Raw genomic sequence first — 26,220 nt, 5'->3', positions numbered from 1 at the left:
TTTTTTTTGTCGTCCTTTCAGACGCCGACAGCCACTGACCAAACGTCCGTATTTTACGCGTTCGGAGTGAGAACTGCTCTTGCAGCTGTCTGGGCAGGTTTTGGTCACTAGCAGCAGTCTGCTGCCATGGCTGCATTAACATCATCACCACATGTGACTTTCTTCATGTCAGTATGGATATTTACTCTGGCTGCAGGTGAGCTGTGGGCGTGTGCGTGTGTGTCCATCCCTAACCTATACACAGAAGTCCGTGCATCAGTAAGTAGACTGACAAGGCGGGTTCTTTTCTCTAATCCAGATGATGCTGAGTCATTAATAAATTAGTCATGACAAAAAAGTGATGAATTTTTCCACGAGTCTGCTGGATTAGCAGTCATAAAGTTATTTAGCTTGTGAGCAGAGCTAAGTGTCACTCATCTGGCCAGCTCGTTGAGCTTTTCTACGCTTTACTAATTTAGTCGCTGGGGTGGCTAGTTAGTTAGCTTGCTTTCTAGGAGGCTCAGTTCTCAGTTCAGCATCTGTTTTAGAGAAAAGAATCACTTCAGGGTTAGATGGAGCGTTATGATTGGCTGAACTGAACCACAGCAGAGTAATGACTCTGATATCAGATAAAGTGAATCAAACAGCTGTGAAGTGAAGCAGAAAGTATCTTCACTATAAACTGAACCTGAGTTGATCATAAATCATAAAACTAGTTTTTACTACAACTTTGGTGTTGCTAACAACAGCTTTCTGACTTTGGCACATTTTTATTTTTCATAAGCAACTTTCTCTAATACAAGTCCTGATTTAGAACTATTCATCTGATCTTCTTCTTCTTCTTCTTCTTCTTCTTCTTCTTCTTCTTCTTCTTCTTCTTATTATTATTATTATTATTATTATTATTATTATTACTACTGACTTTTGCTTCCTGCTTTTCTCTGGATTTATGTATGTGTTTAGACCATCACGAGGTAACAGTGAAGGCTGGAGAGGACGTCACTCTTCAGTGTCAGGCTCCCAGAGATGCTCAGATTAACATGTTTGAGTGGATCAGATCTGACCTAGAGTCAGATGGTTACATCTTCCGGTTCATACCAGAAGAGTCAACTACGCGAAACCAGCTCCCCTCATATCGTGGTCGAGTGGAGCGGAGAGATCCAGACATGAAGGATGGAGACCTTTCTGTTGTTCTGAAGAACGTCAGAGTCAAGGACACCGGAACATACCGGTGTCGAGTTGGAATCAGTGGGGGAGAAAAACCTAAAGTCTACAGCACCATCCAGCTGACTGTCTCAGGTGAGTTTGTAGAGTTGAGTCTCTGTTAAACTAATGGAATATCTATTTTTGCACATTATGTCCTTGAGAGGGAAAATTTACAAAGAGATGCATAACTACTTGTACGTATATTATTTCAACATAAACATGTCTTTTAAGGACCTGACACACCAAGCTGACAGCCAGGAACTAGAGGCGACGAGGGCCGACTGTGGCGTCGCCTCCCGTCTCCTCTCGTCACCTTTGTCTTGGCCAAAAATTATAAAATTATTATTATGGATGTATCTTAATACATCCATGTAATCTATCTCATCTATCTCATCAACAGCAATATGACCAGGTAGCCTATAGCCTACACCACATTACATAAAAGCAATGTTATGAATATCCATAAAACACTTGACTATACAACATATTAGATGTAACACCAGAAGCATCTCTCAAACATTGCATTTTAAAGCAGTCAACAGAGGGATATGCATTGCCATGACACATGCACGCACGCACGCACGCACGCATGCACATACACACACACGCACAGAGACTTTGAACTTACTGGTACTTTGAGTGGAGGCAGCCCTGTCCTCTCTCCAGTCCCTCCTGTCAGTACAGCGGGAGGCGGCGTTTCTCCAAGTAGAACCTCCTCATCAAAGTATCCTTCCACTCGGACTTAAACTTGTGAGTGAGGTCCTTTTCAAAAGCAAGCTGAATCAGCTGGGCCTTGCGTCTGTGCAGCATACTGTGCCGATGCTCTGAGAAGACGCTTTTGAGCGTGGAAAATGAGTTTTCACACATTGCTGTGGAAGCTCCTAAAGTTTGGGCAAGTGTGTAGGCTGTGAGAACAGTTGGCATAGCCTGGAGTGCACAGTTGAACGTGCTGAGGATGTTGGCTATTGTCCATTTTCCATCTTCGGGGGGAACCGGGGTGTCAGTCGTTTTCTTCACCAGGAACTCACGAGCCACAGTATATTCAGATTCAACCACATCAGTTCCAGCTAATACCAGGAGAGGGGTTACCTTTGATGGGTCCAGGAAATTATCCTCGGCCTCTGGGTTCAAAGCAGCCAGTGCGCCAATGAGCTCGCTACTGCGCTCTCCAAAACACGCATTCATCTCTCCTTGCACAGCATCGATAACACTGTAAAACAATCTCATGAACTCAGTCTTTTCGTCTATGTCACTTTGTGGCTGACCAACTGTTTCTTCAACTGCAAATCCGTGGAGGTTCTTGTTAATTGTGCGTCTTCTCTTGCTTGGACCAGGGTCGGTCACCGGCACAGCCTCGGTGGCCGATGCTGGTGGAGCGCAGAGATCCCATAGTGCAGAAAACTCGTTTTCTGTGCGCAGTGTCTTCACGCAGTCAGAAGCGCTGTTCACAAGTGTCACCGCAGTGAACAAGTCCATGTCTTCGGCCTGTAGTAGTCTGTTAGGCGGCTCGAAATGTGACAACAGTTTCATAAGAGGGTGCACAATGAAAAGAAAACTGTGCTGCGTAATGGCATGAAGCAGCCCCGTTGCCTCGACGCGCACCTCCGCTCCAAGGCCTCGTGTGTTTTCCACCTCGGTCAGTAATGTGGATATGTCGTGAAAACTCTTCACCACAACTTTGACTGGTGCCAAGTGGCCAGTCCATCTCTGGTCCAAGAGACGTCTCAGGGTATCGCCTTTGTACAGAATAGCCACGGTTGGCTTCCTGATGAAGTTGTACAGCATGTTGCATACTCCAAAAAAATCCTCGACAGCTGCTTCACTGGACATGGCATGAATCACGACCAGATGAAGTTGGTGATTAAAGCAGTGAATATATGGAATGTCATGATCCAGCTTGTTTTGGAGCAATTTCTGCACACCACCATGCCTGCCAGACATGAGTGATGCGCCATCATAAACCTGACTCAGGATTTTGTCCGTGCTGAGTCCGGCGCTGGTGAGCTCATCAATGATGACACCTGTCAGAGCCTCTGCATCACCTTTCTCAGATGTGGCCATTACCAAGAGGTGCTCACACACACCATAGTTTTCGTCAACAAAACGCACAACTACAGATATATTTTCTTGGCCTAAAGGATCCCGTGTGCCATCCACTTTAATTGAATACCAGCTATCACCGACTTGTCTCACTATCTCCTCTGTCACGAGTTTGCTCATCATTTTGATAATCTCGTTTTGTATCTGTGGGCTGGTATAGCGTGCATTCTGTGGGATTGTTTTTGTAATCCTTGTCTGTTCGGGATCTTTGCGCATGGTGTACTCAAAGAGAGACAAAAACATCCCATGGAGCTATTGTCATCTAGTACACTGGCAAAACCAGCATTATCTCCACGTAACGGCAATTGATTCACCACTAAAAACTCCAGCATATCAATTACGCCTGAAATGTAGTATCTGTTGCGAGCCAGTTGCTCTGAATTTAAGAGAGTGGAAATCTCTTTTCCTGTCTCTCTACGTTTTTCTGAATCTCTCCACATTGCTTCACAGGCTAAATGTTCTTTTGAAGCTGCATGCTTATTTAAGCCCTTGCCTGTTTCAATTGCATGTTTCCAATCATTAAATCCCTTAATGGAGAAGGTCGCGTCCGATGATACAGATTTGAATTTCCTGCAGGCATAACAAAATGCGGAGTCCTTTTCCACCGAGTACTCGGTCCCTGTTCAAATACCAGCTAGAGGAAAATGATATTTCTTTTGAACCAAACATTTTGACTGGATATTTCCTCAACACAACCTGTTTGGGTTTGTCCGTGCTGAGGTCACTCACACCCACTGATTCAACAGGCAGTTGTGGCCCAAATGCTGCCCCAGTCGCAGTTGTACTTGACCTGCAGGTCTTGCCAGGCCCAGGGTCGGGTTCCACGGAGCTACTAGCATCAGGCTCAGACTGTCGTCCAGGATCTCCTTCTCCAGCTACAACATCAGGAGGCATCGGTGTATCCAATTTGGCAGAGGAGACTGTTGGTGGGCTTTTCAACCTCTTACGAATATCCATGATGAACTGAAGCGAGTAAGCCGGTGAAAACTCATCCAGCTTTCAAAAATGCGCGGTAACTGTTGAGCGGCTACACTGACGTAGGCTACGTCACGTACGTAGACTAACTTTCTTTTTAGTAAGGCCGTGATAGGCTGTTGCAGTGTAGATTCCCATCAATCAAACAAAATCACACCATTGTTTCTTTATATTTTTAATGTTTTAATGATAAAAAATGCAACATTAATGTAACACAAAATTAGCAACTATGATATTATAAAATTAAAATTAAAGTAATTTTTTTAAGAGATCTGTGCCTCAAGTGGCGCATTTTTGGGGGCGGGCCCAGCCCCCTATGGCCCGCCCATAGCGACGGGTGTGATGATACCCACAACCAACAGCGTTTGCTCTCTCTCAGCAGAACTGAACAGAGCCTACGGTCACTCTGCTTCACCCCCCGCTGGGAAGACAGCAGTACTGGGAGATTTATTTATTTCATGTTTATTTGAATAGGGACAGATGCTTAGACAAAGACATTTGTGCAACAAATCTTCAATGTAGAGCATCACAGCATTTATAGCTATTGCTAATTTTCAATGCCCGTCCCTAGAAGGGCTTTCATAAAAATACAAAATACATTAAACATTGCCACAATTAAGATACATAAAGCACATAAACATAAAAGACACCTACATCTGTAGACCCCACCCCCCCCGCGCCTAAACAACACCCCACGCCGTCCCACCCCTATATGTGACTATAGGTCTGACTGTCAATTAAAAACCTCTTCAGTTTAATTTTAAAAAGCTTATTATTTTGCACTGTTTTTAGCTCCATGGGCAGCTCATTCCATGCCTTAGCTCCTTTAGTAGAGAACTAGCGCAGTGCCCATTCAAAATTGTTTGGAACTGGTGTTGTGATGCTTGCAGCTTAAACAAGAATTCCTCATAGTTAATGTGTATGCAAACATCCAGATTTGACAGAAGACAATAGTGTAACATGACCAGATTTTCCATGTAGCAAAGTTCATTCAGAGTTCGGGAGTATTAGCAAGACTGGAGATGGCTATGTAATGCTGCTAGATGTCCTACAGGTGTGGCCCTAAAACGAAAGTTGTGTGGTAGCTTGATGGATAGTTAATTAGCTAGCTTGCTAATTCCACTCAGCGTGCTTTCATTAGGGTGACCAGACGTCCCCGGTTTCCGGGGACAGTCCTCGGTTTCCGGGGACAGTCCCCGGTTTCGGTGACCTGTCGCTGGCTGGAGCTGTCCCCGGAAATGTCCCCGGTTTTCACTGTGACTGACCTAAATTGGAATGAAAGAAAGAAAACATTGACTAAACGTATAGTCACGCTGACTCGTGCACCCTACACGCGCATGCTCAAGCCAGAGCAAGCGCTGCTCAGAGATGTTCTAGAATGTCCATATTTTACAATGTTTATTTACATGGAGTCTGGTGGGTTTAGCGAATGCAATTTCGCTGACTTTTTATGTTTAAAAAGGGATCTTACTCTAACAGAAAGATCGACCGCCTTAAAAAATCCTTTCCATAATGTTGTCAGACACTTAGAATATTAATCTGAGCCTGTCAGTGGCAAAACAAGCACTTTTATGGAAGTAAATACAAGCTGGACAATTGATGTCCTATTAACTTACATTGTAGCTTATTTCGCCATTGCCGACTGCAACAATCTCGTTTAATACTGGACCAATGTCAAAGGAAAATATTTCCTTAATAGTTTTAACTGTATCCGATACTCAATGAGCTGTTGCAGAAACAAGCCCAGCGTGAAGCAATAAAGAAAAAGCTGTCAGATAAATTAAATATTACATTTCCCTCTGAGGTGTAGTGGAGTACAAGTATGAAGTAGCAGCAGAGGCGATTCTAGGATCAGACCTTCAGGGGGGCTCAGCCCCTATGAGAATGTGACACGGAGATAGTGTATGCAAAAGTGTTAATCTGCGCCATGAAATTACCAACTTCTTCCAGGGCTCCAGACTAACTTTTTGCCTTGGTTGCACTGGTGCGCCTAACTTTTTTATTTAGGTGCACCAACACAAAATTTAGGTGCACCCAAATTTTTCCTCGCGTCGCCGTTAACGCTGAATGGCGATCCACAATATATAGCTCTGTGTTTTTTTACAAAGTGGGCTAACTGTTCAGTTTTAAGTCAAAGCCACTTTTCACAAGCTCTTTTATTAAAACAGATTGTGATTAAAATAAAATGCAAAGACAGGGTTTCCTTTACCAGTTTGAAAATATACAGCTGCAACACATTCAGAAAGTTATCTGAAATAAATGGCCTAGGATATATTTAAAAAAAAACAAAAAAAAACAGACCGACAGAAAGACAGAGGGAGAGAGGGGGAGTGCGATGGACTGAAGTGTATGCTACTCACAGAGTGACAGCTGACTCATTATGAATGGGTCCAGCACGGGTCGAATGTGCTTTGGCGGGTCAGCGGCGTTACACACGTCTTGTGTAGGCTATGAAATGTCTGTATCGTCACTGCGCTGCATTTTTATGAACTATGATATTCTGGCCATGGGTCACATCTCTCGCCCAGGTCCAACAGGCTCCATCTCACGCTATTACTCAACGAACTGAAGTTAGTTGCATTTAATAACTTCTAATGTGTTTTTCGCCGTGGCGGCCGCAATAACAGAGAGTTACCAGCGTAAACACTGGTACCAATACAGATTTCCCTCTCATACTTAATATACAGCTGTGACAACAATACAATAACAATTACAACTGTAGACAAATGTCAGCAGTTTGGACAGGCGGCGCTGTGTCTCTCCATGTTGCAGGTGAGCCGTGTGTGAGTGATTGGGGGCAGGGCTGCGCGGAGGAGAGATCCAAACACAGGCACGGCTTTACAGAAGAAATGGGTCACGTAACGCAACATTAAACCATATCGATATAAACGACATCGCTTCGTTCGTGGAGAGGCAGCAGATGCGAGGATGTTAGGTGCACTGTTGTGACCTAGGAAAAATCTTAGTCGCACCCTTACAAATTTTGGTCGCATGTGCTACCAAATTTGTCACACTCTAGAGCCCTGTCTTCACAATCGCACTCCTGCTCTCCCTCTGACAGATAGAGACTCAGCCAAAGGCATGAGTCTGGCCGGTTTTGAAATTGCAACAAAATTTCTACATGGTATCCAACCTTGGGCCAAAATTATAATGTATTCTCATGTAAACTATTTATGTCAGCACAGACATTTTTGTAAATTGCTTAGCCAGTGTATCCCACCATAATGGTTATTATATTGCCAGATTCCAGACAATCCCACTTACTTATATATATACCCACTTACTTACAAATATGAATATATATTTCTACTGGTATGCTTCCTAGTGACATTAATGCAAAAATATGAAGAAAAGAAAAACCTGTGCGTGTGCATGGTTCAAATTCTGAAGTGCAAAATAGTTCAGGCTACAGCACAAATATTTTCATCCAGAGATAAGAATAATCAAGTCTAACCTCTGAAAAAAAGTGCACCAGATTGATGCATTTAAACTAAAATAGACAACATTTTATTACAGGTGAGCATGGCCATGGACCCCACTAGAGGGGCTTGTGCCCCAGTGCAGCTCTAGGTCTAGTGACCCCCCTGGGGCAGTGTCCCCGTTTTGAGTTTTACAAAGATAAAAACATTAACTTTTTTGGAGGTATTTACGCTTCTGAGCTGAAAATGTCCCTGGATTTTATCTCAGAAATCTGGTCACCTTAGCTTTCATACTACATACTGGTTATAGAAAATGAGCTGAGCAAAGTGTTACTCATCTGGCGAGAGTGTTGTGCTTTTCTACGCTGTGACAAAAAACATTAAAGGGATATTTCACCGTTGGAAAGATGAATATATCTTTAAATTGGGTCACTTATGTAGTAGAAATGTGAATGTTTTTTAGAAATTGGTGGCTTCTAGGCCGAGAAAAGCCAGAAAATGTGTTTTTGGCTCATGTGGATGAAAGACACCAAATCCCACAATGCACTTGCTTCGCTGCTTTAGCGTCTACTCCCAAGCCACGCCTATACCGTTTACAGACAGACAGTGAGACAGTCAACTCAACTTTAGTGTGTTTTATTGTTATTTCAACCATATACACGAAACAGCGTTTCACCGTGGCTCAATTGGTTACACAATTAAAATATATAAAAACGACATTATATAAAAACATTTATATAGGCTATATTTAGTGCACGCACATTATAGGCTCCATAAAGTTCAGCTAACACATAGCTACTAGCATTAGCGCTTGGTGGGCTGTATCACCGAGTATAAAAAATTGTGTGGGATGTAGAATGGTCGGCATTTAACAGTCACAAACTCCACCAGCAGTTAGCAGTTAGTTGGATACAAGCACCCCCATTTCTGCACCAGGCAGTCCGTGTTAACACAGCTCACCTCCACTAGCTAGCCTTACCCCTGCCTGGTAGCTGGATAGTCCGATACAGCAATTGTTTCCACAACAACAAAAACACAGCAGTCTCTGAACTCGCGTTGGGAGTTTCGTTGAAGTTGAATGTAGTCCAGTTTGTTGTCTAATGAGCGGACACTTGCAAGCAGGATAGATGGAACAGGTGGCCGACTAGCGTTAGTTTTCCACAGGCAAAAACGTTCCCCGCTGATGATGTCCCTTCACCGGCCAGAGGCTTCGAGCAGCACCGCTGGTCTCCATAGCAGGGGGGCGAAGCTGTGTTGAGTATTCCGTATGTAATAAAGTGTCTGCATATTCTCCGATCTGTACCAATGTATCCCGTTGGTACACGTGTGCGGTAGTTTGAATGCACATAATTGTTGTTGTAAAATTTCCTTCGGGATGAATAAATCTATCTATCTATCTAAAGTTTTGATGCTGAGAAGCCACTAAGCTACGCGAGGATTCAAGATGGCTGACAGTCGTTTTGGTTCGTGAAATTTCGGAGAATGCCGGAGTCCAACCCCCTATGGGCTATGCGGAAGTAGCTCCTAGTACTGGCTGTAGTCCTTTGCCTCTGGGCAAAAATCTTCCGATGACGGAAAAATCGTCGTTTTACGTCATCGGAAGATTTTTTTCCAGACCCACAATACAGAGATCTCTGGTCTCAGGGGGACATGAGGGAGGGAAGCACGGTCATTCAAAAATACTACCGTGTTTCTGCTGATACAAAGTTTAATGCTAAATCGGTGAAGTATCCCTTTAAGCTGTGAAACTTTACTAATTTAGATGCTGGCAGGGTGGCTAGTTAGTTAGCTTGCTTTCTAGGAGGCTCAGTTCTCAGTTAACTATCATTTGTATTAGAGAAAAGAATCACTTCATCTGATGTTAAAGTGAATAAAATGGCTTTACCAGCCTACTTACTGGAGTTCAGCAACTACACATATCCTCTACAAGTACAATTTTGTATTTGTGTCCCCTTCAATAATTGCTCATAAGAAATTTTATGTTTATCGTGCCTCCCAACTGTTAGATGAAATTTACACCAATTGAGTTTGTTATGGTGAGCCTGTATCATGAACCCGCTGTGCGCCCCTCCTTCATCCTCCCTCCTCATGTCATTTGAGACGGAGCGTTATGATTGGCTGAACTGAACCACAGCAGAGTAATGACTCTGATATCAGATAAAGTGAATCAAACAGCTGTGAAGTGAAGCAGAAAGTATCTTCACTATAAACTGAACCTGAGTTGATCATAAATCATAAAACTAGTTTTTACTACAACTTTGGTGTTGCTAACAACAGCTTTTTGACTTTGGCACATTTTATTTTTCATAAGCAACTTTGATTTAGAACTACTTATCTGATGATCTTATATTATTATTATTATTATTATTATTATTATTATTATTATTATTATATGAATGTAAGTAACTCCTGTATTACTAACTTTTGCTTCCTGCTTTTCTCTGGATTTATGTATGTGTTTTGACCATCACGAGGTAACAGTGAAGGCTGGAGAGAACGTCACTCTTCAGTGTCAGGCTCCCAGAGATGCTCAGATTAACATGTTGGAGTGGATCAGACCTGATCTAGAGTCAGGTGGTCACATCTTCCGGTTCATACCAGAAGAGTCAACTACGCAAAACCAGCACTCCTCATATCGAGGTCGAGTGGAGCGGAGAGATCCAGACATGAAGGATGGAGACCTTTCTGTTGTTCTGAAGAACGTCAGAGTCAACGACACCGGAACATACCGGTGTCGAGTTGGAATCAGTGGGGGAGAAAAACCTAAAGTCTACAGTACCATCCAGCTGATTGTCTCAGGTGAGTTTGTAGAGTTGAGTCTCTGTTAAACTAATGGAATATCTATTTTTGCACATTATGTCCTTGAGAGGGCAAATGTACAAAGAGATGCATAACTACTTGTACGTATATTTTTTCAACATAAACATGTATTTAAAGGACCTGACACACCAAGCTGACAGCCAGGAACTAGAGGCGACGAGGGCCGACTGTGGCGTCGCCTCTCGTCGCCTCTCGTTGCCTTTGTCTTGGCCAAAAATGAACACACCGCACAGACTCCAGCCGACGGCCGAGTACCACGTACGTTCTACGAGAGAGGAAATAACTCTCCATACCAGCAGGCGGCGGTAATCTATATTAATACATCCATGTAATCTATTCCTCATTCAACAAGGGAAACCAGATAAAAATGTTGCTATGATACCCACAACCAACTGAACAGAGCCTACGGTCCCTCTGCTTCACCCCCCACCAGGAAGACAGCGGTACCGGGAGATTTATTTATTTCATGTTGATTTGAATAGGGACAGATGCTTAGACAAAGACATTTGTGCAACAAATCTTCGATGTACAGTATCACAGCATGTATAGCTATTGCTAATTTTTCCAGCATTCCTAGAAGGGCTTTTAAACATTCATGAAAACAAACTTTAAACATTGCCACAATTAAGATACATAAAGCACATAAACATAAAAGACACCTACATCTGTACAACCCCCCCCCAGGAGTATTAGCAAGACTGGAGATGGCTATGTAACGCTGCCACATGTCCTACAGGTGTGGCCCTACATCCAAATCAAAGTTGTCCCTCTGGAATGTTGTCATCTCCATCAGCCAAATGAAACCTAATGTTATTACATAGATGTGATATATAGTGAGTCATGTTATTCAAAGTAATTTTACCCCTAAAAAATACTGACTTACTGTGTAATTTATACTTGATAGAAAAACATTGTAGCAAAACATTTAGCTCACAGAAATGTTTCTGATTACGTTGCATTATTGTACAGTGTTTTCCCTATAATTGTACAGGACTGGCATGCTGCCAATATAAAATATTGTGTGGCCTAATGTTTATTCTGCACCGGCATACTGCCATGACTTTGATGGAAGTGATGTAATTTAGCGTGTTGTTAAGCGAAGTGAGCACTGCGCCGGACTCGACTCACTTGTTTTAACGAGGGTATTAACATGATAAGTTATTAGTGGTGAAAGTTAGAGTGGTGAACTTAGAGTTGCGATGCCCATATAACCAATCTGCTGTTGCTCCAGGAAAGCGAAAAAAGTGTGGTTGTTAACATTATATCCTGTAATCATGTGAGGCAAAACAGTCAAAAGTCATTGAGTCGTTGAACCTCCCCCTGATGCTGTACAGAGCGGCGCCAACAATTTAAAAACAAAATAGCTGCAGTCAACCTAGGGGAAAGAGTGTTAAATACATTAAAGTATTCAGAGTCTGTTCCCTCAACTAGTAGTTTATTGTGATTGTAGTAATCTATTGGCTGTAATAAATATATAGGCCAGGTTGTCTGTTTTTGTGAGGGTTTTTAAACGGCTGTATTAACGTAATTAGTTATAAGTGGTGAAAGTTAGAGGCAAACTTACACAACAGGCGCAATGTTTCTGTATTTTCAGATGACACTGTCCTTCTCAGTTTGCTCACTAAAGAAAGCAATATAAGCATCCACCAAGCTGCTGTGGACAAGTTTGTCAACTGGTGCAACTCGCATCAACTTCAGATTAACACAAGAAAAACTGTGGAAATGCTGGTAGACCCAAGATCAGCTGGCGATCACAGCCCGGTGGCCATCCATGGTTATGACATCAAGCAGGTGTCCTCCTTTAAATATCTAGGAGTTCATATTGATAATGAACTAAGTTGGCGCACACATGTAACAAATGTCTGTGCCAGAACTCATCAGCGTCTTTATTTTCTGCGCAGACTTAGAGTGTTTGGGGTCTGTAAAAATATCATGTTAATCTTTTATAGAGCAACAATAGAGTCAATTCTTGGGTATGGTATTACTAGCTGGTTTGGAAATTGACAGTTAAATCAAAAACTCAGATTTTTTATTTGGTTAAGACGGCAGGTAAAATTATGGGAACACCTGCACCCCTCAACCCGCAGGAGCTTTTTAATTATGCAACAATCAGGCAGGCTAAGATTATCCTATCTGATAACTCACATGTGTTGTTTTCGGAGTTTGAGCTACTGAACTCAGGAAAGAGGTATAGGGTTCCTTTCTGCAAATATAACAGGTATAAGCACTCATTTGTTCCCCTCGCAGTTAAGCTCATAAATGAGCAGCGATGAACATATGACCATGAAATTTTATTAATGTATATTTGTGACTGAATGTATGTATGGATATGAATGAATGAAGGAATTACTGCATCTTTTTTTTTTTTACAATGGATTGTAAGGATATTTACTAGCAGTTTTTATAATATGGTAATTTGTAATTTGCACAGCTATTTGAGTAGCCTAGATGTTTCATGCTTATTTGTTTCTCTAACTTCTTTTTAACCCTGTGATGTGTGTCCATGTTGTTACTTTTGCAGCAATTTCTCTCTGTGTCCAAGGCGAATTTCTCCTTAGGGAGACTAATAAAGAGACTTTGACTTTGACTTCCTGTATGCTATTTGCTCGTGCTCCAGGAAAGTGAAGAAATGTTAGTTTGGTAAATCCAGCATTTAATGTTGGGTGTAATGTTGGAAGCAGGGAAAAGTGTAGTGGAGTCACCCCTCCCCCCACTGCTGTAAAGCGTTCTGCGTGTGGCGTGCATGAGTATCAGGTTGTAGCTGCAGTTTCTAACATCAGAGAGGATGAAGACTGCTCCACTATCACACATTTACTGACTCATATGTTTTATTATCTTCAGGTGCTTCAGGTGCTCGTGGAAACGGTGGATTGGCAGCAGGTGTTGTGTTTCTTGTAGTTACTGTTGCTGCAGTGGTTGGTCCTGATGTATAAAAGACGTCGGGACAACAGACCAGAACCGCCTGCTGCTGCTGAAGCAGGAGACACTTCAACTCCTCTGACAACTTAGAGATCTGCTCAGTAAAACCCACATACTGTTTTCAAGTAAAAAATTATTACTAAAAATACATTTTACTCAAGTCAAAGTTCTGTTACTTTGAAGACTCCAATAATGTCTCCCCTCTGTGAGAGGGGGGGTCTGGGATCTGAGTCTGGGATCTGTATCATCTGGAGCTCTGAGATCCATGATGAGTTGGTCCCAGACTAAGTTAATCAGTTCAAATGAACTCTACCTTTAGAGAACTAGAATATTTAACATGAGTAAAAGTAATGTTGCTTTAAAGAAAAGGAGAAGTGATGTAACTTAAAGTACTTTTACTTTTCAATACATTTTCCTCAATTTAAAATAAAATTACTAAATAATTGAATCTTAACAATTGTGCTCAGATAAAAGAGAAGTCAGTTAAAATGTTCTTTAAGATCAGAATGAAGCAGAAAACACAGAGATGTTCAGACAACATAAACTCAGCAGTATTACACAGAAATACTTTGCTCCATTAAATGAGCAAATGTAATCCATTACTTCAGCCCAGCTGTACTCAGAGCTGATATATTACAGAAAGCTTTTAACAGAAAATGATGTTTCTTTAGTTGTAAATATCAGCAGACGGAGCAGCCACCAAATATCTTCTAATCAGGTGTAGAGAGATCTTCATCATGTCATCTGTCTGTGTGTTTTGGTAATAATACATTTTATATGGAGGGAATTTTAAATGATTGTTTTCTGCTTGGTAATACAAAGGCTCGTGTTGCCTTCTTGGAATGATTTCAAGCTAATGATTTAAAATGATCTAACATTGAATAGTTTAAACTGAGGAGTTGATTAACCCTTGTGTTGTCTTCCCGTCGACCACGTAATGTTTTTGGGTGTGTGGGGGGGGGGGGGTTTCCCTTTATTAGATAGTGACAGTGGATAGACAGGAAAGGTGGGAGAGAGATGTGGGATGACATGCAGCAAAGGGCCACAGGTCGGTCTTGAACCCGGGCCGCTGCAGAGGACTCAGCCAACATGGGGCGCACGCTCTTACTGGTCTTAGAGGTCAAAATTTTAAATGACAACTTTTTTTTTAACAATTTGTTGTTCTTTTCTGACACTTGTCACTTTACCCTTTTTTTTATTTTTGTCAATTTTTTTTCCAGCGTTTTTTTTTTTTTTTTTTTTTGACTATTTTTTTCAGCAATATTTTGGACATTTTTTGTCGCATTTTTGAAGCTTTATTAACATTTTTGGCTCTTTTTTTTTTCCAACATTCTTTTGTCATTTTTTCTTTTCTTCAAATACAATGAAATTAAATAAAATTCAATGAAAGTAGTGAACTTGATCAGGTCACGTTATGCTTATTTAGCATTTTAGTTTTATGCTCGGCCATATAAAGGTTCATGGCTTCTGCTTGGAATAATATATTTCCAGCTAATTATTTAAAATGAAATAACCTTGAATGGTTTAAACTGAGGACTTGATTAAAATGTGAATATTGTTGTTATTGTAATTATAAAATCATCTGATGGAGCTCAGAATATCTCAGGAGACATAGAGGACGAGTCTGTCTCTAAATAAGATCTTCAACTGGATTATTATCTACTAAGTAGATTTATATGATGTTTGTTTTGAAATGTGAACTATACCAAAGTGATGATCTTTGACATCAGTTGATAATTATTTAATATGAATGAATGGATGAAATAATAATGATCAGAGACATGATGGAAGTTGATAACTCAGTTTTAACATTCAGATACCTTAATGGGCCTTAAACTGTTTTACTATTTTATCTTATTCTGATAAATACTTTATTTTGCTACATTTGGATTCCAAGTTGTTACTTTTATATATTCATTGTTGTGCTTTTTTTATTCTTTGAACACAAATAAAGCCGCTCCAAATATCCAACCTCATATTGTGTGTGTGTGTTCTATTAATATATGAATATGTTAAATGTGTAGAGGAGGAGCAGAGACTGGGGGAAGGATGTGATCCTGAGAGACTAAGATCTGAATCTGATGGAGGGTCTCTGGTGTCAGCTGAAGACACCTTTGTCCAACATGTCCAGGATTTCACAAACACTCTCACACTAGTTTCATGATTCTCTCAGAGCGGTCGGGGCGATACAGACGGAGATACAGTATATCCCAACTGCAGCCTGGGCGGAGAGTCTGCAAGGTTTTGTAACAACGCGGCCTGTTGCAGTGATTGGCTACAGGAGAGGAGCTGCTCTACCTTTGACCACAATCAGTATCAACTCCCAGACCGTTGGAGCATGCGCGCTGACCGTAAGAAGAAGCATGAGACACGACACGTTTAACTGTTGATCAGCTCTCCACGAGTTGACACGCGCCTGTGCTCCAGGTAACCGCTGGACAGGATTCAATCCTCTGTGTCTTTGTTTTTCTCACCTGTAGTTCAGTTCAGTAACTATATTATGGGAAAACTGATCTACTGTCAGGCACGCAAGATAAAAAACCTTGAACCTGCAGCATCTCATTATCATTTTCCTCTTTAAGATCTTTGTTATAAACAGAGAGCTCCCATTACAGTTTGTTTCTCTGATAACACTCAAGAGTTAATAATAAAAGAAAAGGTGATTTAATATAATTTATTCTGAGATTTTTACAGTGCAAAGGATGAAGTAAACATGCAATCAACAACTGAAGAACTGATCATTTAGGTTTCTAAAGTCAAACAGCTTGTAATGAGTATTTATATGAAGGAATAGAAGAGTGTCTGTACAGTATGCAGTCTGTACAGTATGCAGTGTATTAGAGGGTGGTACAGTGTAGTAGAGGCTGGTACAGTGTAGTAGAGGCTGGTACAGTGTAGTAGAAGGTGGTACAGTGTAGTAGAGGGTGGTACAGTGTAGTAGATGGTGGTACAGTGTAGTAGAGGGTGGTACAGTGTAGTAGAGGGTAGTACAGTGTAGTAGAGGGTAGTACAGTGTAGTAGAGGGTAGTACAGTGTAGTAGAGGGTGGTACAGTGTAGTAGAGGGTAGTACAGTGTAGTAGAGGGTGGTACAGTGTAGTAGAGGGTGGTACAGTGTAGTACAGTGTAGTAGAGGGTGGTACAGTGTAGTAGAGGGTGGTGCAGTGTAGTAGAGGGTGGTACAGTGTAGTAGAGGGTAGTACAGTGTAGTAGAGGGTGGTACAGTGTAGTAGAGGGTGGTACAGTGTAGTAGAGGGTGGTACAGTGTAGTAGAGGGTGGTACAGTGTAGTAGATGGTGGTACAGTAGGCCTTTGCTTCAGTTAGAGCTCTGCTGAGGAGGTAAATGAAGTCTGTACGGCTCCATTTTGCCTGTCTGGACCTGTTCCTGTAATCAGAGGACAAAATGGAGGATACTTAGTGGGTGGATCACGTGGTATCAAAAGGCTCAATGCACATTTTAAATTTGCCCCCCCCCCCCCCCCCCTCAGTCTGTGTCAGGATGTGGTGTCAGTTCCTCTTTAATGTTGGTAGAGAGAAACTGCAGCTCTTTATCATACAGTATGTCTGAACAGCAAACAACTACATTTACAGTTCAGATAAATATCTGACTGTTTCTGTCAGATGGTTAACTGAACTCAACACTAAATATGATCTATAGAAGCAGATATTATGGCTATAATTCTCTCCTTTGTGTCTGTGGTTAACACAACACAAGGTCTCCTATGACACAAAAGTCCCGAGTGGTATTTCCCCTTCTGCCAGACTATAAAAAGCTAGCTCAATCTTCCTCTTCTTGAGTACAGGAATGCACCTCTGGATGGGGTGAAACTTTTTCCTGCCGAATTGTTGATGGGTCAACGTCTGAAAACAAAAGTGTCTGCTACTGATCATCTTTTAATCACTTCAGCTGTACAGGAACATGCTCAAACGCATGAAAGAGAGGCAGATTAATCAAAAACACTACTTTGATCGTGCAGCGAGAGACCTGCCTTTATTTCTTTTTCCACTGTTGGAGTGTGACTTGTAAACATCAGGTTCCTCCCATTACACCAAGGCGCCATCTTGTGGCGGCTTGTGAAAAGGACATGTTTTATATTGGCAGTAGTCTGGCAGGTTACAAGTTCATGAAAGGACACCTGTGCTCTTGGCTTCACTACTTTATTGCCCTCAGTTCACCCGCGGCGCTACCATTGGGCCTGGGTGGGCCCACCCATTTTAGGTCCGGGCCCGCCCATTTTAACCCAGGCCTATAGTAAGTAGCGAGTGATTTTCATTCTAGCAGTTCATCCAATAAGCAGCCCGAGGAAAGCTTTGAGTGAAAGCTTCTCAGCCAATCAGCGGCTTCTACCCCATGTGTGGACTCTTAAGCCTGCCCACAGGCTGCATCGTCACCAGCAAGTGATCCAATGAAATGAATGACGTTGGCGCGCAAGCTTTTCAAGCAAGCTCAATGAGACAGACACAGACGGTAGCTATTAGCCAATATGAAACGCATAGCAAAGCAACGCAGCTTGTTTTCATTTAAATTCAGCAAGAAACGCTCCGAGGAGCAGGAGGAGGAAACTCCTGCTATTTGAAGTAACGCGGTTACAAGTGACGAGTTACCATCCTGCTCGGCCGCCCTTTCCCCGTCAAGTCCTCCCGTAGCCACCCCCTCACACCAGCAAGGCAAGTAGGCCAACAGTTAAGCTAACGTTAACGTTAGAGTCTGGCTGTAAGAATTCCGTTTCAGTCTTTTTATGTATTGAACGTTCAAAAGAGATAAATGAAGTTAGGCTTACCGCCAAGGTGTATTTGTCCGCTTCAGCACTGAGCTGAGGACAGTGACACACAGAGGCGTAGGAATGAGTTTAACATTGGGGGGGACACATATCGGAAACCTGACAGATCCGTTAATGGTTTGAACAGAAATGTCATAAATTAACCACACTGCAAAACATTCACCAACATACTTTATTCTACTAAAAAGATACATTTGTAAAGATAAAGGAAAACACGTTTTGAATGGCAGTTATTAACTGATAAATATCAAATCAATTATTTAATTGCAGGCCTAATCATGCAGTTTTGTAGATTAATAAATAACATATAGAATTCAAATTTTCTGAATAAATTTTCTTTTCTTAGTTGTATCTTATGCCTCAATGAGAGGCAACAACAGACACAGATACATGCAAAAGGTTAAGGTGAAAGGCAAAAACAGCATCAAGAATTTTAACCAACTTATTTTTACTCTCAAGTGTGATATCCTTCTACATTTCCACTAATTAACTGGTGTGTGAAGGTAAAGGTAAACGAAAGACATTAGAATGGATGTAATGAACTGATAAATATCAATTCCTATGTAGTTTTCTGTCACAAATAAAAGTTGGATAGCACTGTACAGCCCTGCATTCAATAATTTGCGTGCTGTGATTTTTTTCAGTGTCAAACATGTGCCGTGGCACACAAAAGGTTGAAAAACACTGGCCTAGGCAAAAGGGCCAAAATGTTTTTTCCTCCTGTCATTTGCAGCCACAAATATATACCACCTACCTGCAGCTCTGCAGCGCTGGCTCTCCCTACATCACCCTCACCAGTGTCACCACTATTAGTTTCCAGCTGAACTTCATCTGATCTCTCACATGAAAGCAGTGGAGATGGATAAGGTATAGAAAAATACTGATGGGAATGTCATGAACAAGCGAAAAACACACAGACAGACTAACTCCTTTCTAGATGTGGGAGATGTGTAACGTTGCTCGTTTTCAAGTTACATGGGTTAAGTTAATAGAAAAATCATGTTCTTTTACAATCATCTTAAATACTGTTTTTAGTGTCAAATCGCTTTTGTCCATTACATTACTGGAAAGTCCCTCATATTTTCGCCAGCCAACGTTGGCTAGTAACGTTAATAGTAACAACGTTTACCTAGCAAGAGTGTACTAGTTAGATGTTGAATCACATCAGCTTAACATCAACAAGTCTAACGTTAGACAGCAAATATAATTATCCTCCTGGACAAAATTATTACCAACTCACATTTCCTTTCTTTCTTTTCTTCCCAATGAGAAAGAAATCACTTAAACTGAGCTGCTGCTGTCTTTTAATCTTAACCTCTGACGACCTGTCACCAGCTTCAGACCCCCGCTTCCCAAACAGTCTGAGCAGTTGAGAGGGCGGGCCGGTGACAAGATGCTCTGTTGCGCTTTCAAAATAAAAGCATGCGAGTTAAAGATTTCAAAATCAAATATTTTTCTCCTCCGCTGTATAATTTTTGGGTGGGACAAATGCGACTGTCTCCAATATTGGAGGGGACACGTCCCGCAACCCCCCCCGGTTTCTACGCCCTTGGTGACACAAGAGCCACACAGGTAGACTACTGAGTCGCTGTCCTCAGTGCCGCAGAAAAGCGCTGAAACAGAGATGAAGGTGAACCCGTTTTTTTTTTTTTTTTGGCTTATTTTAACTCGCCCATCCAGTTTTCTGGAGGCCCACCTACAATCAAAATCCTGGCGCCGCTAATAGGTTCAGTGTGCCGTCTACGGCACAGCTTGTGGCTGTGGCGTCGCTGTAATCTCCATTTATAAACGTTTTTATAACTTTAAAGCATTATATCTTAAAAATATACAGCCATGCGACACACCAATTTAAAGCTTAGACTCTCATTATTCCATTAAGCCCACACAGAAAGCATAAGATGATTTATAGCAGTTACACAACTGCTACAAAGTTATAATAAATAAAACAATACAGCGTAAACAGCGCAGCCCGTGTGTAGTGCATCCTTACCTGTTTCCTTGTCCCTTTAGCCACTGCTTGTATTTTTTGCCCAAAACTTTTTTTTCTTAAATCCCCAAGAGTCCAAGGAAATGGAATATCCAAGCCATTATATTTAAAACGAGCTGTTCACCTCACAATCTTGACGTTTCTGGCCGAATCACAACGGGAAATCGCTACACTGTTTTTCATTTCTGCACTTCTAACGCTGCTCGCTTCTCTCCTGAGGGTCCTAGCAACTTGATGTGGGCGTCACTCTATTCTCTGACTTCTAAGGTTTCCATGGATACCTGGTATAAGCCAATCGGTGCAGGTTTGCCTGCGATACACCAATAAGAAAGCTGAAGACTCCTCTGACGCGTTTTGGCCCACGTGTACTCGAGCGACATTTGCTCGGACCAGTTAGATTTAAATGCTCTAAGATCCGCCTACATTTGTAGCCAATGAGCAGACAAGTCGATAGATACCAAATGTGCCGGTGAAATTTTAACCTTGTAATGGCTGGAGCTGTGTCAAAGCAAAAACAGGGCCCCCTATAAGCATTTCACACCCTGTGCAGTTTATAATGACTTATTTCTATATATTTATGTATATAGTTATTTCAAGTATGTGTATGATTGATGTGGGTGTCTTTGTGTATTTGAGAAGTGTTATATTTTGTACTTTATTGGCTTTTTTCTTTGCACTTTTCAAATGGAAATCATAAAAACGCACAGACATATATGTAGAAAAAAATTCATATAAAATCAATTTCTGAGTCTTTTGGCTTCTGGATTTTTTCTGTAGTAAGCTGAGACATGTGGCTAATGCCCTGGATTGTCTGTCAGATGGAATATGTGTTCACAGCAGTGTATTTTAATCATTTTACAGACGGAAATAGAAACCCTCCATTCTAGCCTCTGTAACTCTGTGTCAGTAAGGCCTAGAATCACCCTGACACTTGGAACAAAAACTTGAGAGTGTTTTCTTTCCAATGATACCACATCCCTGAGTGTCAAAGTATATGGGAGCTGTACCAATTTTAATTTGGGAATGACGTTTAGACCAAAAAGCTTGAAAATGCAGGCGACTCTTAAGAGGGTATTACTGTAGCTGTGAGTAATTCAATTTCAATTCAATTTTTCAATTCAATTCAATTTTATTTATAGTATCAAATCATAACAAGAGTTATCTCGAGACACTTTACAGATAGAGTAGGTCTAGACCACACTCTATAAAGCCCCAACAATTCCAATAGTTCCCCCAAGAGCAAGCATTAGCAGTGGCTGTTGCGACAGTAGCGAGGAAAAACTCCCTTTTAGGAAGAAACCTCGGCAGACCCAGACTCTTGGTGGGCGGTGTCTGACGGTTGGGGTTATGACGGTACGGGATGTAGCGTGGCACAGCAGAGCATGGGTGGACGCGGTGGACGCAGCAGGACGTAGCCGGACATTGCAGGGAATCGCAGAGCGTAGCAGGGTGTAGCAGGTCCATAGCCACAGCTGCACCCACGACCCAGGTCTTGGTGTCGCCCTAATCCGAGGCGATGTTCTGGGCGAAGAAGAAACATAAGGACTCTGGGGAGTAAACTCCCCAGAGCTAGGTTAGTAACAAGCACTTCTGGGACAGGATGTGCATAAAAGGAAACAAAAGAAAAGAGCGTGTCATAAGAAGGAACTTCCTCGGCAGTCTAGAATTACAATAGCATAACTAGGAGAGGCACTATATTATTGATTATACGATAGGTAAATCTGATGACTGTAAAGAGAAGCAGAGAAAAGCGGTGGTGCTGTGTCTGCAGCTATACACCCTGCCCCGCCGGTCTAGGCGTTCACTGCAACTCCTCACTCCCTAACTATAAGCTTTATCAAAGAGGAGAGTTTTCAGTTTAGTCTTAAATGTAGCGACGGTGTCTGCCCCCCGAACCCCGATTGGGAGCTGGTTCCACAGGAGAGGAGCCTGATAGCTGAAGGCTCTGCCTCCCATTCTACTTTTAGAGACTCTAGGAACCACAAGTAACTCTGCATTCTGGGAGCGTAGTGCTCTAGTGGGACAATAAGGTACTAAGAGGTCCTCAAGATATGAAGGAGCTTGACCATTTAGAGCTTTATAGGTCAGAAGAAGGATTTTAAATTCAATCCTGGATTTTACAGGAAGCCAATGGAGAGAAGCTAATACAGGAGAAATATGATCTCTTTTCTTAGTTCTTGTCAGAACACGCGCTGCAGCATTCTGGATCAGCTGGAGAGTCCTAAGGATTTTATTTGAGCATCCTGATAGTAAGGAATTACAGTAGTCCAGCCTGGAAGTAACAAATGCATGGACTAGTTTTTCAGCATCGTTTTGAGATAGGATGTTCCTAATTTTAGCAATGTTACGAAGGTGAAAAAAGGCTGTTCTAGAGGTTTGTTTTAGATGGGCGTTAAAGGATAGATCCTGATCAAAAATAACTCCTAGATTTCTGACAGTAGTGCTGGAGGCCAGGGCAATGCCATCCAGAGTAATTATATCTTCAGCTAATGAGGTTCGTAGGTGTTTCGGGCCCAGCACAATAACTTCGGTTTTGTTTGAGTTTAACATCAGGAAATTGTAGGCCATCCATGATTTTATATCTTTAATGCAAGCTTGAAGTTTAGCTAGCTGGCTGGTTTCGTCTGGCTTGATTGACAGATATAATTGGGTGTCATCCGCATAACAGTGAAAGTTAATTGAGTGTTTCCTAATAATATTGCCTAGAGGAAGCATATATAAGGAGAATAGAATTGGTCCATGCACTGAGCCTTGAGGAATGCCATGGTTAATTTTAGCGTAATTGGAGGGTTTAATGTTAACATTAACAAATTGCGATCGATCAGAGAAGTAGGACTTAAACCAGTTTAGTGTGATTCCTTTAATGCCAACTAAATGTTCCAGTCTCTGTAACAGGATGGTATGGTCAATAGTATCGAATGCAGCACTAAGATCTAGTAAGACAAGTATGGAGACAAGTCCTTTGTCTGAAGCAGTTAGAAGGTCGTTAGTAATTTTCACCAGTGCCGTCTCTGTGCTATGATGCTTTCTAAATCCTGACTGAAAGTCCTCAACTAGACTATTCCTATGTAGAAAATCACATAACTGATTAGCGACTACTTTCTCAAGGATCTTGGAGAGAAAGGTAAGGTTAGATATAGGTCTATAGTTGGCTAAGACCTCAGGATCGAGGGTGGGTTTTTTCAGTAGAGGTTTTATCACAGCTACTTTAAATGACTGCGGTACATAACCTGTCAATAAAGACATATTTATCATATCTAGCAATGAAGTGTTAACCACGGGTAACGCTTCTTTAAGTAGCCTCGTAGGGATGGGGTCCAAGAGACAGGTAGATGGCTTTGCTGAAGAGACCTTTAGCATTAATTGTTGAGGGTTTATAGGATAAAAGCAATCTAAGAATATGTCAGGTCTAGTCATTCTTTCTAGCAGTCTGTCAGTTAAAGGTGACCCATTAGAGGTTGGGGGCAAGAGGTGATGAATAGTATCTCTAATTGTTATAATTTTATCGTTAAAGAAACTCATGAAGTCATCACTACTCAGAGCTATAGGAATAGATGGCTCAATAGAGCTGTGGCTATCTGTCAGTCTGGCTACAGTGCTGAAAAGAAACCTTGGGTTGTTCTTATTTTCTTCTATTAGTGATGAATAGTAGTCTGATCTGGCCTTTCTTAGGGTCTTCCTATAGGTTTTCAGACTCTCTTGCCAGTCTAAACGAGATTCTTCCAGTTTGGTGGAACGCCATTTACTTTCAAGTTTGTGTGAGATTTGCTTTAATTTACGAGTTTGGGAGTTATACCAAGGTGCTAGTTTCCTTTGCTTCAACGTCTTCTTTTTAAGGGGAGAAACAGAGTCTAAAGTAGTCCGTAGGCAGGCTGTAGCACCGTCTATAAAATTATCAATTTGAGAGGGACTAAAGTTTACATAAAGATCCTCTGTTATTGACCCTTTGCAAACACGTCACACGACCACGTGACGGCGCCATGACGGACGGCGGAAGCACAGGCTAAACAGTAATGGACGAGCGGAAAGTTTCATAGTTTCAATCAGTTTGAAATACATAACACTAAATAAACTGTATTTGTGGCTTTATATGGCTTCTTCTATTGAACAACAAGTTGTCGTGCCGTTATCGGTCGAGGTAGGGCATCTGGTAGGTGCTCACAAAGAGCAGTATTTGGAGAAGTTGGAGATAGCAGGATTGGATACAGACCCTTAGTTCGTTATCCCTCAGTTTTCACGGACCTCATTAAATCACAGAGTCTGCCCGACTTCAGTCCACACGATCTGTACCACTATGTGGTAAACGGGGTATCCCCATATACTGGTGCTGATCTCAAAGCTTTTAAAAGTGTGGATGCTAACCAGTTCTTTGTAGCTGGCTGGGTTAGAGGTACGTGATGCTACGCTAACGGTGGGGGGAGGTACCTCATAATGGCAAAGATAAGACATCAATCTAGGGTTTATTTTGTATTAACATCTATTCTTTACTTAAAAGGAGAATTCCGGGCAATTTTTACGTTAATCTTGATCGCTATAGCTACGCGAGTACTTTCGATAGAAAAAACCCCGACCCGAATCAGTGCAGGTGACACGGAGAAGCTGCAGCTAATTACTACAAGCGTCCCCTGAGCTAAAACGGCAGTTGTCGGGGCAAGTTTTAGAGTGCCTTTGTGCCACAAAATGCAATTAATATGTCTGTGCCACATGAACAGGGCCCTTACGTGTCAACAAGATGCGTTTTCAACTCAGACATTGTTTAAATTCACCTACCCTGATCCCTGTCTCGATCCTGCTGGTAGCTAGCTTGCCCTTCTAGCTGATAGCCGTTAGCTGCTAGGTGCCGTCCGGTGAGTGTATTCAGACAGGCTTCTGTAATAATCATCCCAATAATAATCCGCGGAGCGGCGGTAGTGTGGCTATGTCCTCCAGAGGACAGGTCATGTCACGTCTTGAAGTTTATTCCCCCCCCTAAAAAAACAGTAGTGTGGTAGTAGCTGGACGGCACTCACCGGACGGCAGCTAGCAGGGCAAGCTAGCTACCAGGGCAAGCTAGCTACCAGCAGGATCGAGACAGGGACCAGGGTACGTGAATTTAAACAATGTCTGAGTTGAAAACGCATCTTGTTGACACGTAAGGGCCCTGTTCATGTGGCACGGACATATTAATTGCATTTTGTGTCTGTTAAGAGGCACAAAGGCCCCGACCACTGCCGTTTTAGCTCAGTGGATGCTTGTAGTACATAGCTGCGGCTTCTCCGTGTTACCTGCTGATTCGGGTCGGGTTTTTTTCTATCGAAAGTACTCGCGTACCATAGCGATCAAGACTAACGTAAAAATTGACCGGAATTCTCCTTAAGTAAAGATTTATATAACACGTAGCCCATGTTTTTAGATGACATGGTCAGTCGTGGCTACCCATACCGTTGTTCACTGGGTGTGCCAATGCAACTTCCTAGCTAATGGATGCCTGAACACATCCCAGCTCTTGGAAGTGCAGTCATTAATTATCTATCACACGTTAATCCATGCAGTAAATCACGGAGTGTCTATGATCAGTAGTAACCACACATACTTGTAACATCTAGCCATCTTCTTATCTGTGATTATATTCGCTACGTAGCCTATGTTTAGATTTGACCGGTGGATATTTCGACGCGATGGGCAGCAGCTAGCGAGCCGTCCAAAGCTAGCTGCAGCTAGCTTGTCAGCTAGCCGGGGTAGGAGCTCCGCAGACCCGCATTTAACTCGTTTTTGAAGCTAGTTTCCGTGCCATGTCATCTTTAATTTAACCGATATTTTTTGTATGTGTGTTAAGTTAAATGATCAATGGAGCGGCTTTCTTTTTTGGATATGTAGCTAGGTCAGTGAATAACCGATGTTAGCTAGTTATGTGGGTCATCATCGGGTTGGACCTGTTAGCTGGTTAGCACGGCAGCAAGCTGGTTGAGGATCATTTTATTTATCACTCATTTCCATTTGAAACAGAAAGGCAATACACACACATGCTTGTGTTGGTGAGGATTACTCTGCACATT

At 42.0% G+C, this 26,220-nt stretch overlaps 3 protein-coding genes across 3 annotated transcripts in view; 2 read left to right on the top strand and 1 right to left on the bottom strand.

The window, feature by feature from the left end:
- The window catches only part of LOC118493563 (coxsackievirus and adenovirus receptor-like), a 35,111-nt gene extending 21,273 nt beyond the window's left edge, over positions 1 to 13,838 (top strand). The window contains exon 4 of the mRNA XM_035993985.1: positions 13,481 to 13,838. Coding sequence (XP_035849878.1) covers positions 13,481 to 13,508 — 28 coding nt within the window. The 3' untranslated portion in view covers positions 13,509 to 13,838. The remainder of the gene's footprint in view (positions 1 to 13,480) is intronic.
- Positions 1 to 26,220, bottom strand: part of LOC116059868 (low affinity immunoglobulin gamma Fc region receptor II-b-like) — a 347,874-nt gene that overhangs the window by 123,189 nt on the left and 198,465 nt on the right. The gene's annotated exons all lie outside the window — the stretch shown is intronic.
- LOC116060894 (coxsackievirus and adenovirus receptor homolog) lies at positions 67 to 13,838 on the top strand. The gene is made up of 4 exons (XM_031314655.2): positions 67 to 196; positions 943 to 1,278; positions 10,143 to 10,478; positions 13,341 to 13,838. The coding sequence occupies exons 1-4, from the start codon at positions 127 to 129 to the stop codon at positions 13,430 to 13,432; spliced, it is 834 nt and encodes a 277-aa protein (XP_031170515.2). The 5' UTR covers positions 67 to 126; the 3' UTR covers positions 13,433 to 13,838.

The sequence above is a fragment of the Sander lucioperca genome, chromosome 17 (assembly GCF_008315115.2).
Source record: "Sander lucioperca isolate FBNREF2018 chromosome 17, SLUC_FBN_1.2, whole genome shotgun sequence".
NCBI lineage: Eukaryota > Metazoa > Chordata > Actinopteri > Perciformes > Percidae > Sander > Sander lucioperca.
Note: the sequence above shows the minus strand (reverse complement) of the source record. Positions and strands in the feature narration are given on the sequence as shown.

What these genes read in the sequence shown, in the direction of transcription:
- LOC116060894 (XM_031314655.2), top strand. Translation starts at nt 127, where the DNA reads ATGGCTGCATTAACATCATCACCACATGTGACTTTCTTCATGTCAGTA. An exon ending in GATATTTACTCTGGCTGCAG is followed by an intron (nt 197 to 942) that starts GTGAGCTGTGGG and finishes GTATGTGTTTAG; the next exon opens with ACCATCACGAGGTAACAGTG. An exon ending in CATCCAGCTGACTGTCTCAG is followed by an intron (nt 1,279 to 10,142) that starts GTGAGTTTGTAG and finishes GTATGTGTTTTG; the next exon opens with ACCATCACGAGGTAACAGTG.